Source organism: Aptenodytes patagonicus, chromosome Z (assembly GCF_965638725.1).
Source record: "Aptenodytes patagonicus chromosome Z, bAptPat1.pri.cur, whole genome shotgun sequence".
Lineage (NCBI taxonomy): Eukaryota > Metazoa > Chordata > Aves > Sphenisciformes > Spheniscidae > Aptenodytes > Aptenodytes patagonicus.
Genome location: NC_134982.1, coordinates 51,510,636 through 51,524,387, shown reverse-complemented (window position 1 = coordinate 51,524,387; position 13,752 = coordinate 51,510,636). Strand labels below are relative to the sequence as shown.

General features: G+C 44.1%; 1 protein-coding gene across 1 annotated transcript in view; it reads left to right on the top strand.

Moving 5' to 3' along the window:
- The first annotated feature begins 349 nt into the window (after window positions 1–349).
- Window positions 350–13,752, top strand: part of ROR2 (receptor tyrosine kinase like orphan receptor 2) — a 159,486-nt gene continuing 146,083 nt past the window's right edge. The window contains 2 exon segments of the mRNA XM_076362418.1: window positions 350–531; window positions 533–681. Coding sequence (XP_076218533.1) covers window positions 350–531; window positions 533–681 — 331 coding nt within the window.

Below are 13,752 nucleotides of genomic sequence, written 5' to 3'. Positions count from 1 at the left end.
GGAGTAAGGAGGCAAAGGAGAGAAGCAGCAGTGTTTTTGGCCGATGTGCCCCCCCGCCCGCTTATTTTTATCGGGGATTTTTCCGAGGAAGCTTGACGGCTCCCGAGGCTTCTGGGGGCAGGACTCGCCCTTCAGAGGGGGCCTACGCCCTGCTGGCTCCTGGGGGTCCACAGGCCCCCCCCCCGCCCCTGTGCGGAGGGAAAGGCCGGCGCGGGCTACCCCGCGCCGGGGCCGGAGGCGGGGGCCGCCCCCGGCAGAGGGTGCCGGAGCGCAGGGACTGTCCTTGTCCCGTCCGCCCCTCCGCGCCTCTCCCCTCCCCTGTGCCGGGTTTGTCCCGGGTGACGTTGGGATGCTGGAGGAGGAGGAGGAGGAGGAGGAGGAGGAGGGGGGGGGTGGGGGGGAGGGGAAAGGAGCGCGGCTTCCTCCGCCCCCAGTCGGGGACAGTCCGTTAGCGGGAGCGCAGGGCCGGAGCGGCGGCGCCGAGGAGAAGTTTGCGGCAGCACCCAGCCCCGCGGCAGCGGCACCCCGCTCCGCCCGCAGGCGCTGCTACCCCGCGGGCTCTCTGCCGCGGCGGCCGGCCGGGCAGCATGGTCCCCGCGGCGGCGGCGGGGCGGCGGGGGGCGGCGGGCCGCCTCCTGGCCCTGCTGGCGGCCGCTTCGCTCCTCCGCCTCCGCGCGGCAGGTAAGGAGCGGGACGCCCGGAGGATGGCTGCTGCTTTTCGGGAAGGGGTGTGCGGGGAGAGGGGAGGCAGGGGGAGCTGCACGGGGTTCTGGGGGAGTTGCGCGCATCCGTTTGGGATCGGCGGAGCCGCCAGCATCCCCACTGGTGGCTGATGTTGGTTACTTTTTATTTCTTTCTTCCCTCCTTGCATTCTCTCTTTTTTTTTTTTTGTTCTTGGCAAAATGGAAACCTGATGTTGCGTTTTTTTACGAGGGGGCGGGGGTTGGCAGGAGACGAGGGCAGCGGTGGCTGCGCTAAAGGGGGCTCGCTAAAACATTTTCCCCGAGCGCACCCCGGCGCCCCTGCCCGGCTCGGGCGGCGGGCGCTTCGTGCCTCTCCTCGGCCGGTTCAGCGCACCGAGGCTGGCTGGTGGCGACTGGGGGGAGGGGGAAAGAAGGAGAAAACAAAGGAAAAGTTCGGGGTTTTGTTGTTGCCGAGAGTGGATAGCAATGAGTGGAGCCTCCTCCTTCACTCCGCCCGCCCTCCAGCCCTCCCCTCGGAGTGGTTATAATAATGTGTTATTATTTGGGCCGTTGAGTGTTGCCAGAATCTCAGCGGGAACCAGGAGCAAGGGGGGGGGGGGGGGGATTAAAGTTGAGTGGACGAGGGGGCAGCCGCTGCGCTTGCAGCTGATGGAGTCTCGGCGGGGTCTCTTTCCGTGTGTTTTTGAGCTTTAGAGGGTCCCATTTCCTCTGTGTACCTGGCCGACCCTCGGGGACTGAGGAGGTCAGCCTTTGGACTCGGGAAACACTAGGACGCGGTTCAGCGAGCTCCGCGACTGTTTTTAGGGCTGAATAAACTGCCCTTATTAACATCTGACCTTGCGCCGTGGCAGCGGCAGTGCGGCTGCTGAACAGTTGCTAGCTTGTCCGGCATCTCCGAGCCGAGCGCCGTGATTTATAGGCACCTTAGTGTGGGGTTGGAGAGCCGCGATGGTGTAAGAGTTACAGTTCCTGTAAAAGAAGCCGCATAAAGTTCCCCCTCCCCTTTTTCCCCCCTCTACGTACGCCTAAGATGTGTGGTGCTTTCAGAGCAGAAAAGTGGAGGCTTAACGTTTTCGTTTTCCCTGGGATGTGAAAAGCACCGGGGAGGTAGGAGCTGCCGGATTCAGCTCTTTGATCTTTCGTGAAACCATTCTCTGGAAAATTGCCCTCTCCCCTTCCGCAGCAGATAAACCTTGCTCACAAACTCCTTCCCGGGGCGCTTTGCCCAGGGACTGCGGGCGGAGATGACAGGCGGTACCATTGCCATGCCGGGTTTGTAACCTTTCCCGTGCTGTCCCCACCGGGCAGTGCGGGAGCTCGGCGGGCAAGCAGCGCCTTCCCCCCCCCCGCCTTGCCTGGCTTTAACTTAATTGCACCGAAGTGCAGGAGGAGACCGATGATGTCTTTAAGGAAAAACAGTGATGCTGCAGATTAGAGGGGACTTGTTAATCAATTGCACGTTTGAAAGGGCTTTTCTTCCCTTTGTTGCTTTCGCTAATCCATTTACCTCTCCCCGGGAGGTGACAGATGCCTATATTTCCTGTTATTCAGCTCCGGGGTGCTGGATCTTGCCATTTGTTGCATTACCATGAAGGGAGAGGGTCAGCAGAAAGCTAGAGGTCTGGGGGTTTTCCGGGGGGAGAGCGGGAGGCGAGCATGTCACAGCTCGCGGATTTGGGGTCGGTTCCCGCCGCGTTTATTTTTCCTAGTGCCTTTATTGCTCCCTTTGAAGGGGGGCCCGCTAACAAATTGCGCGGCCTGCCCCGCCGCCCTGCCCCTCCTGCGGGGTCCCGGGCTCCGGGGATCTGCTGGCCGAGCGGGGGGAGGCTGGGGGGGCTGTGGTCGAAGGCAGCGCCTCCTCCCGGGGCCGGGGGGAGGGTGACCGTCGTCCCCTCCGGGATGTAAAAGGAGATGCCGGGCTTTCTGTCCCCGTCCCCACTTTCTTCCCCGAGCAGCTGAATCTGATTTTTTGGATGCAGCGGGAGGGAGGCGTGCAGGGTGTCTGGAGCCTAGCCTTCCCTTCCCTTCCCTTCCCTTCCCTTCCCTTCCCTTCCCTTCCCTTCCCTTCCCTTCCCTTCCCTTCCCTTCCCTTCCCTTCCCTTCCCTTCCCTTCCCTTCCCGCATCTGCCACTGCGACTGCCAGCCTCTTTCTGCCCTCCCAGAGCTCCCCCCGCGGCTTCCCGGGGGGGGATGCGGGCTCCCGGGCAGCGCCTGGCCAAGCGCGGAGCTCCCGCGGGGGCAGCGCGGCGGGAACGGGGCAAAATGGGCCAAAAAAGCGCTCGGGCGGCTCGGGTTGCGAGCATGGCAGCGCATCTCCGTCGTCTTTTGTGGGCGATGGTACTGCTGCGCTCTCTGCCTGCATATGTCATCAGGAGACATTTCAAATTTGGTGAGAGCATTTCAGCCTTCTCGGAGGCAGTATAAAATCACAAACAACCATTAAAAGCGGATTTGGGGATTTTTATTTTATTTTTTTTTTTATTGCTACCCCGTAAACGGGCTTGTGATAATCGTCTGAACCACCTGTGGGAAGTGCGGATTCGGTATACTTCGATAGGCATGAAGTTTGAGACTCCATTTTCTTCACTGAATGTGCAGCACAGTGCTCGAGAGCCCGTAATCACAGCAATAAATACTTGTGTACTTCTATTGTTAAGCGGTATTCATCTGTTTAATTAGATTTGCTTGATGGCAAACAGAGTCTTTGTTAATCTACGTTTCATTTAAACGGTTATTTTTGAAAATGCTATTTCAGCCTTTTCGGTGTTCCCTTTACAATATAACCAAGTGAGAGGCAATAGAAACTAGGATGGTCGTTTGTTGAAACTGGTGATGCACAATGTACTCGGCTTACAGACTTTTGCCCCCTTCCCATTAAATAGGAAAGGACGCTTAATCAACCTGAAGTTAATACTCACATGACTTGTGAAGTATGCAGAACATTTTGTTTAAAAAAAAATAAAAATTCTGTCAACAGAATGTCTGGGAATGAAAACATAATGGTAACTCTGTGCTATGATTTTGCAAGCCCTCAAGTTTGTAAACTTCTGCCTAGTTTTATAAAGAAAAACCCCTAATTTCTTAGAGCACAATGTTAGTGGAGAAATGAATACAAGTACAGATTACTTCTGAATGCCTTCAAATGCCTAACTACAAAAAGTTGTAAAATGCTTGAATCTTTAAAGTTGCATGACATTTAGCTATAGCTCCCTCCGGACTTTAACAAATGAGGTTCAGCTCTGGAAATTGTACATAGGTCACCTGGTAAAAGTCGATAACAGCTTTGAATACAAGAAGTCTTCACACAGCTTCTAATAAATGACATTGACTACATTAACTATTTTTAGGTCAAACCTTAATCAAATCTTTTCTAGCGTTAATTAAATCGTTACGTGGTTTAGTGGCAAAGTTTATCCTTGGGTCAAGGGTTGCCACTAAATGTTTTTTTCCCCTTGAGTGTCTTGATTATGTTAAGCATTTGTAATGGAGTTGCAGTTTTCTCCTTAATCTCTTTTCTGCTGTAAACAGCATAGAAATGCAAGATGCAGGAAGAAAAGGACCAGTTGACAGACGAGGCAAATTAATCCTGTTTAGTGAGCTTCCAGTTGTTTGCAGGAAAGCTGATCTTTTTTCTAAACTCACTGCACTTTGTGTAAGGTGTGAATAGCTTTCAGAACTGTCATTGACATGGAAATATATTTGACCACTAATTAGAAAACTGACAGTCTTAGCCCACTAGCCAATGAGAATGAAATGTAAAAGGAAAGAACAGTAATAAATACTGAGTTTTGTTTGATAACTACGAGAATCTTCTATATAGAAGACTTGTAGAGTCCTCTTCATGGCTTATCTTCAGAGTCTTAAATTCACATTTTATATTCAATAAAAATGTCAGCTAGAAGCTGTCAGAATCTGAAGGTTTTAATCATACTTTTGATAGAATTTATTTGAAAGAGCCTCTTTGTATCATTTTGAACATTGCTTAATATTTTTTCTTTTGCCTGCAAACTTCCTTTGGTTTTTATAGATAAATCTTTCTATAGATGTTCTGTGTTGCGTTGTGCAGTTGCTCGGAGGGAAGAAATGCTACTTACAGTATTCCAGCTAATTTATAGCATCTGCCGCTATGTTCTCTGTGCAAAGGACGGCTTGCTATTTAAGTTTGTTTATTCATTGTGAGGCTGTTGCTTTGTAAAGGAAGTTGTCATTAGGCTCAGCATGTCTGGAAAGTATGCAAGTCCTCAAGTCTTCTAATCCAGTGACTGCAAAGTAGTTAAAGCTTCAAAGAAAAAGAACGGCAGGGTTTTGCTGCACTGAAAGAAGATGCATTGTTTGTTAATCCTGCTCTTAATTGTTACTCATACTGCAGACTGCTGCAGCATTGCTAGTAAACATTCGGGACAAACAACAATTTAACTTAAATGATTTGTCTTTCCTCTTGGTTTTGTCTAAACCAAGTAGTGTAAGTAGTTTGAAGTGAAATGTCCCTTACCAGCTTTTTGCATTTACTTTTTCCAAGCCTTTGCCATGCACCAATATTCATTTGCAAACAGCCTGCTAGATAGTTTTTCTGATGTTCTCCACAGACTTGACTCACAACCAACCTTTTTCTTTTTACATGTCTTTGTCCTCCTCAGCTAGTCTGGGAAAGGATTTCCACTTTCTTTTCCAAGTGATGCCGGCCGGTGATCTTTTTTGAAACTAAAAATGGCTGTATGTGACTTTTCTGATGGCGGCAAAGGACGCTTTTCAAAAAGTCAGGGTGATCCCTTAGCTATAGAGTATGACTTTGTCTTTTAACTGGCAGTGGACAAAAGCTTTCGTTTAAGAACACAAACAAATCTGCATTGTAATTTCAGTGAAAACAAGAAATCACCGTAGAAATGCATTTCACTAATGGTACACTGTTACTGTGGTGGTGGTAAGTAGGTGTATTCCACCTACCTTAGGCTTAGCTAGCTCACAGGGTGGTAGCACTGGTCTTGAGCAGTTTGCAAAGCCTGTTGAAGAAGCAGTGTGGGTATCCTACAGACAGTTCCATGCTTGTGAGCTGGTTTAAAATTAGCTTGTGTGTATCTGCATGAGCTGTTGTGCACATGTATCGATAGTGCGCACTGCTTCATGAAACAAAGGGGCTGTACTGCTGTCTGCTGATTGAGTTAGTCTTCATTTATATTGATGCTTTCTGGTTTTGCTATATATGCTGTCCCAATGCATGCCTGTCTGTGATGGTGAAGAAGTGTGGTATACAACAGCTGATGGAAGAAGAAGGATATCACAAATTACTGATTCAGTAGAAGGCATTTGAAGAATGAGTGTGGTCCTATGTACTTGTTTCCTCTGAGTCCAGAGCAGAGACAACTGACATCCTCTAAAGGTTGTGTGGTTGCGAGGGTGCAGTTTCATGGGCACCTGAAGCTCTTTGTTTATTTAGCTAAATCAGCAAGCTGACTGCTGGAAAGTAATCACAGGGAAAAAGGATTCTGCAGGAGTGAAAGACTACGTGGGCAGAGGTGAACAGAGAATTAGCACGATGAAAAGAGATAAGACCTTTCCTTTTTCCACTATATTGATTTTTCTGGAGCAACAGGAAGGTGTTTTGTGAGGGTACTTCTTGCAGGAACAGCAAAGTGAAATCAGTGGGGAACTGTTTGGGACCCCACTTTGGCTAGTGTCTAGTTTTAAAGTGTGAGTAAGTCCAATCACGAAATTAGATTGGGTCCCCACTGCACTTTCCATTGATTTCACATGGGAGACATGCATCTAAGTACCTTTTAGATTTGATACTTCCACTTCAGGTGACGTGAACTTTAAAGAGAAACAACAAACATACGTTTGATATTCTTTCTTGAAAGAAAAATCCCCATGTGTATATTGTCGTATCTATGAAACCTCTACTGAACTTAGATTTCTGTCTTCTAATTGCTCTGTTGGACACTTCCTTTTATATGAGCAGCATAAACATTCTGTAACTCCAGGTTATTGCCCCTTGTCCTCATCAACACTGCTCTAGACTGTTCATTTAACAGTTCATCTGGTAAGTATTATTTCAAGATGAAGTGGCTTCTATAAATGATTTTCCTTGCTGTTGGTAGTTTGATGCCTTAACATTATTTTTTCCATGGTATTGTGTATGTAAGTAGAATGACTTGACTGGTTGTATAAAGAGAGGGTAAATTCTGTTAGAGTTCTCCTAAAATTGTGAAGTCTTACTTTTCAAAACAACATACACAACTGTCTAGTAGAATCATAAATCAAACTATCAAAGGACTAATTCCTTACCAAAGTAATAATGCAGTCACATATTCAATTATAGAGTAGATAGGGCACAGATAACATACAGCAAAAGGGCAGGAAGAATTTTATCCCTGTTTCTTTAGGGAAGAAAAAAGTATAAAAACTATGGTTGTAAGTAATAAAACTGATTTCTACTAGGCAGAAACACTCTTCTTCTATATCATATGAACTGTAAACAAAAAATAAGTTCATCGTATGTAAGTCTAAAAGAGGAATCGCAGAACTCTACCCAAAGCAAACTAATGAGACTGGTAGGCTCCTGCACAAGCGGAGGAGCTTTCTTTCCTCCCTGTCTACAACCGAATAGCTAGATCTCATGCCTCTAACTTGGATGTAAAGGAGACAAAAAAGATTTTTTTGAAGACCAAAGTTTGGGGCAGAGATAACCAGCACAGAAAAATCTTAGGAGCAGATTAAGTCAGAGCACAGCTCAGGCATTTGAGCTGTGTTTCACTGCAAGATCTTAAAATTACTCTGTATGTACATTTCTATTTTTGAGACATTAATCTTTCATTTCTGAGGCCCTTAACAAGCTCTAACTGTTGTACTTTTTTCTTGCACATGGCCAGGCATCATCCATATCTAAAAGTACTGTTAGAAGTTACCTCCTTCCCCCTCCCCAGCTCTTCATCATTTCCTTCCTACGGGATGTTACCACCTTCCAACTTTCCTGTCAGAGCAGTGGGTGGACAGTCAGCAACCTGTTTCAGGCCACATCAGCAAAATCCTGCAGTTCACTTGGTCTAAGCTAACCCACTTGATACTGAGTTTGGTGGATCAGAGGTCCCTCACATGAGCAGCTCTGCCAATAGGCCAGGGGAGGCTGTAACTTCTGCAGTACTGTTACCAAGCTGGGATTTAGCAGGGAAGTCACCTCTTTCACTAGCTCACTTACAGCTGGTAGCCTTTGGCAAGAGAGTTTTGCTGAGCAGGTGGGAGGAGGATGGGACTGGTAGCAGTAGTAGCATCTTCCAAGAGCAGAATTAATGAATCTCCATTTTGCTCACAGTGTCAGTCTGTGTTACACACTTTTCTAGTTTCTTCCTTCATGCTTCGTAGGAGCTTCCCATAAATAACTGCAAATCTGAAAAAACCTGTCTCTAGAAATCCCTCGTTTAAAGGTTAGGCTAATTGTGTGCTATCATGCTGGTCACTATTGTCTGTGTCTCTCTATACTCTGTCTTAAATTTGTCTCATGTTGCAAGCTGTTTAATACAGTTTAATACATCATTGACTAAATCCTGGTCAATGCCTGGATTTCCAGTAAGGTACAGGTAGATAAATAAATAATAATCTGTTACTGGTACAGTAAGTCCATGTGAGAGTACTATGATAAAATTAGTTGTCTGTGGGATCACCAGTGCTGGCAGAAAGGGCTGCACACCGACGGACAGGAGGTCTGAGTTACAGCAGTGCCACCTTAGATCAGATGAAGCTGTTGTGGGACCTCACTGGTTTGTTCCTTTGGATGTAGAACGAACAAAGGTCTGACACTAGAAGAATAAGACATCTCTGAAAGGAAAAAGCCAAGAAGGACAGTTCTAGAAACATTAGTCAGATTTGTCTGGATTTGCATGAGAAATTACTCTTAGGAGTGTATCAAACGTTTTGCTGAACAGAGAAAGATCAGAAAATGAGGGGGGGGGAATTGTATTACTTGACAGCCCAGGACTATAACAGCTGAGTTACTTTAAAACAAATTCTGTGAATCTCTTGTATAAACCAATAATAAACAAAACTTTTTGAAATCTTAAGAGGCCCCTACAATGTATAAAATCTTCTGCATACTTGATAATAGTAAAGTTTTAGCAAGAAGTTACACAACGTAAAGAGAATGCCGAGATTTTGCAGTGTTTAAAATGAGAGAGTGCATATTCTGGGAGATAAGTTAACAAATGGTTTTACTGTGGTCGTTTCTAGTTTAGAAAAGTGACATGGCAGAATTATGTTACAGAAAAAACTCAACAATACTAGAGCTAATAATGTGGCAGTGATGTTTCTGTATATAGTAAACTTTCTCTCTCTTGAAAAACCAAAAGCATAAAAAGGCAAATGAAGGCTATGCCAACAGATTTTAGATAGATAACCCAAATATAATATTGTATACTCTTTTATTTCAGGCAGTAACAATTCTGTTCTGATTCTAAATGTGTGTTTGTTTTCACATTTTGCTGATATATGAGAGAAGCATATTTCTTTATAAAAAGTTGTGGTGTGCCTACCCTGAGGTGTAATTACCAAGTAATGCAAAACTACCCGGACTGTATATCCGAGAGCTGACTGGACAAAAACTAACCCTGCAAAATCCAACTCGGTGCTGGCTAGGCTTAACTCCTGTCCCCAGGAGCACCAGTGCTGGCGCGGGGAAGGGGCCAGACTGGGTGGCTGGAGGGCTGGGAAGGGGAGCACATGGCCGCCCTAGCACAGAGTAGCTTAAATTGCCGTGGGACTATACTCTCGGAGATAGAAAATGTGATATGCAGAAATATTAACATAATTGTGTGGGCTAGAAATTTTAGAGACACTTTCACAGTATCGTTATAACTGATGGCTGTCTGAGATTTGGATTCTGCAGGGCTGAGCCGAACCTGTGCAGTTTAAGTAAGAAAAATCTCACCTGCCTCGAAAGTCTAGTCTGCAAACAAGTGTTTAATTAGTTGTGAGGTAGTTATTCTCACCACAAATACTCTTTGTCATTTCTCTTTGTGTTTGAGCAGTTGAATCTCCAGCAGTTGTTTAAGCTGAATTTTAGGATTACAGTGAATTTTGTGTTGCATTGTACTATGTAAGAATGAATGATCTTTTGAAATGAAATGTGTTAATAAAACAAGGGAGACTTTTTGGTACAACAAACAATGAAATGGACAAAAGGAGAATTTTGCGAAGGTTCTAAAGATCTATCAAAGCTTTCAGTGTGCTATTTGAATATTTGAATATTCTAAGTTGAAAATAACAAGGGTCTTGTAGCATCTAGCCGTAATTACTCTTTTAAATCTTACAACTTTCTGTTGAGAAACACAAATCATGCTTCTTTAGAACAGACGTGAAACATTTTTCTCATAAAGTTGAAAAGAAAAAAAGGGGAGGAGTCTATGACAGAGAAACCAGTGAATTATGTTAATGTAAGAAATTCCTTTACTGGGGAATGGGAAATAAAAATCATTTGTGGTACCTTAGGAACTCAATAGCTGAAGGGTGAGCTTAAACATAAAAAACTATTTTAAAAATTGTAGTTATAGTGGTGGTTAATGATGGCTTCTTTCATGATAGACCAGAATCCCTTACAAACGGGAAAGTGGTATTATGTAGATAAAATTACAAGCTTGAACAGGATCTGAACCAAACCTACATGAGGAAAATATATCTGCTGTTGTTTTAATTTTAAAAATAACTGTGCTTCCTAGCTCTGCCTGGAAGCAATTTAATGCAACAAATTGATTTTTTTTTTTTAAAGTATTTCCAGCCAGACCAGAAGCAGTAGTTAATAAATATCTTGAGGGGGTGAGTCTGTTCTTTATGCTTGGTTTTGCAAACTCAGTGAATTTGGATATTAATATCTGAAATTGTAGATAGTAATTCAACCTGTTTTTCTAAAGCTGATCTCACATTTATCTTGTTCTCTCTGTGTCAATGTAGAAATAGGATTCAGAAATCTGTTCCCTAACAGTGGTAACTGAGAATCTGTGACAAAGTTCATGATACTGTGGTTTTCAAAGCAACAAGAAAAAAACCCCCGCATTTCTTTCAGATTTTATGTCTAGAGAGCTTTTGGATAATGTTGCTCTTGAGAAAAATACGCATATTTTTGTCAATGTGTTATTTAAGAACATATCAAGTGTAGAAAATGCTTTGAAGAGGATCATGCCAGTCAAAGACGAGCATGTAGAGTTAGGAAAGGCAGATTCCTGAAGTTATCCTGGTTTGTAATCCAAAGGCCAAATTTAAAGCTAGGAGCAGTTTTGATTCTGGAACCTGGGGAGGATGTGTTTACACAGGAAAGGACTGCAAAAAGCAAAGGTGTCAATTTACAGTGCATTTTCAGAATTACAAAAAGTGGAAAGTGTTACCTCACATGTACTGAACACTTACTGTGCCCGCGGAGGTGGTTATTAGAAAGTACTAGTTCAGTGTGAAACCACAGAGTAAACTAGATGTAGTAACTTTTTCCTGCAGACAAGTCTTTAGTGATCGGTGAAATACCTGAAACGTCATCTTTGTTTGTGCTGGCCATTGGCATGTGATTTATTGTTTCTAGAAATAAACAGAGAAATACCAAACCTCAGTACTGTGGTGTTAGGCTCTGTAGAAATTCTTCAAGTGTCTTTACATCTGTTACATTTTCTAGGAAGCTGAAGATCTTCTGTAACCACAGTATGACTGGGGAAAAAATGGTCGGAAAAGACCTTGAGAGGTCAGATTATCTGTTCTTCAAGGTAGAATCACCTGTAGCTGGCATAACCTATTCTCAAGAGGTGACAGGAACGGAAGTTCAGTGACTTCCACAGGCAAGCATGCAGGTTTAGTGCTTACGTACACTTGGTTGTAGTTTAAGTGCATTACTTCCTCTTACAGTTTATTCCTCTACCCCTTGTAGCTGTACTTTTTTTTTTTTTTTTTTGGTGACTTCTGAAATAGTTCCTCAAACTTTGAAACAAACACTTTTCAAAAATTATCTTGTTTCCTTGTAGACATCTCTCCTTGGGACACCCCCTTCCCCCTCCTGTTTTCTCAGCCTTTCCTCTTACATCATGTTTTCTGAATCTCATGGTCATGCTCATTCCTCCCCACTGGACTTGCTCCAAAACATCTTTCTTGAAGTGTGCTAACCAAAACTGGCATATTCCAGCTCGGGCTGCACCAGCACTGGCTAAAGGAAGATGATTATTTCCTATATTTACCAGATGACGTTGTTTTTATTTCCCAGAGTGATGTCTGACTGTTCTGTGGCAGGATGGCATTGCTCAAATTCTGATCTACTCCAGATCTCTCACGCAGAATTGTTGCCAAGTCCCCGTTTGGTACCAGTGCAATGGTTTAAGCGCAAAACCTTTTGCCTGTCTTCACTCGGTTATGCATCTTTATTGCCACCCTCTCCATACCATTTTTTGCTGACATTTTATTTCATTTGCCAAGATCAGAATATTGGCAACACCTAACACCTTGGTGTTGTCTGTGGAGTTCAGTAAGGTAGGTATCCATAGCACTGAAACTTGTGAAACTCCATCATATCAGTTAATTACTGAGAGTTAACTCTCATTATGGTTTTCTAATGAGTTGGCATTTGCCTCTGTATAATTTTTTCGTATTTCACCTATGAGAATGTCATGTGGGACAGTTCCCCCCAAAACTAATCATCACCTTCCTTTCCTGTTTGTGCCTCACCTTCTTGCTATCATTCAGTGCAGGATAGGAGCTGTCATATTATGGTCCTTGGGAGCTAAACTTTCTCAGCAGAAACTCTTGTGACATGTCTAAATCTCTGCTTCTGTGGTTTCTTCTTAAAGAACTTGCCTTTCTGTAACTTAACTTTCTGTAACTCTGGTAAGGTATGTTGTCATACTGTACCAGAGAATGAGATTCATAAATTTGAAAGGCAGAATTCAGATCTGAGTATTTTCAAAGATTCAGTTGTTTTGGTTTTTTTCTGAGTTCAGACAAAGTTCACAGAAAACTTTTTGCAAATGATAGTTTCTCTTTCTGTCTTAATACCATGTCTGTGTCAATTTAATGGATTAAAATTGCATTCTTTAATCTCATACTGGTTAATGTTTTCCTGCTTCTTTTGCTCTTTAAAATCCCATATTGTGTAAGTAGTTGCATGTTGCAAGACCAAGGCAATTAACTAAAACTACTATACATTTGGGAGCATATGATATAATTTCAATTTTAAGCATTAATATTTATCTGAAATAATAGGGTTTAGAATTGTAGAAGTAATGTAAGAATAAATATGTGCACTTGTCATTGTCTCTACAGGGTTGTCCTCAGTTCCTGTAACTCCCATCATCCTGTCTTCTTCCTTCATTTTACTTTTCTGTTCTTATGATTTTATTTTTTTCCCTACAGCGTATTTTGTTCTGACACTTGGGGTTTTTTTCTTTCTTTTTTTTTTTTTTTCTTTCTGACTAATTCTTTGCCCATTACCTAGCACTTTAGACCTTAGGAATGCACAAATATGCTGTGGTTGCCTACCAATGGTAAGAAGTACTTCACAGTGATCTACAGTGGCTCTTTCTAGCTGTCTGGAAAAAAAATGCCTGAACAGCAGGTAGGAAAAATACTTCCAAACAGATGGTTTTCTGTGACTAACTGAGCCATTAGCGTGCTCTTTCATAACCGATATTGTCTGAGAAACTGCTGCTATCAGCATCTGTACTTTTTTTGCATGGGATGGAAGAGTAAGGCCAGGAAAGGGTGAGATGGGGAGCACAGCTCCAACGAGGTGGGAGCAGGCTGGGGTGGATGGGCTTGTCTGAGCAGAGGAGCTGGACTGTGATCCAGTTTATGAAGAAACTAAATGTCTGTGGAGTGTGGAAGTGGGGCGAGGGTTGTGAGAATGTGTGATAGCAAGTATAGGGGAGGCTAACGTGCTCATGAGCGCGGACTGGCAGAGAATTAGAAACTTCTGCTGCTGCCCTGCCAATGTGGCTGGCAGTATGGGTATTGAACATAGCACCCTGCTGTGCTTGGGAAAGTCCTGCCTTATACTGTGGCTACTTTTTTCTTCTTCAGGACATATAATGCAAGCAAT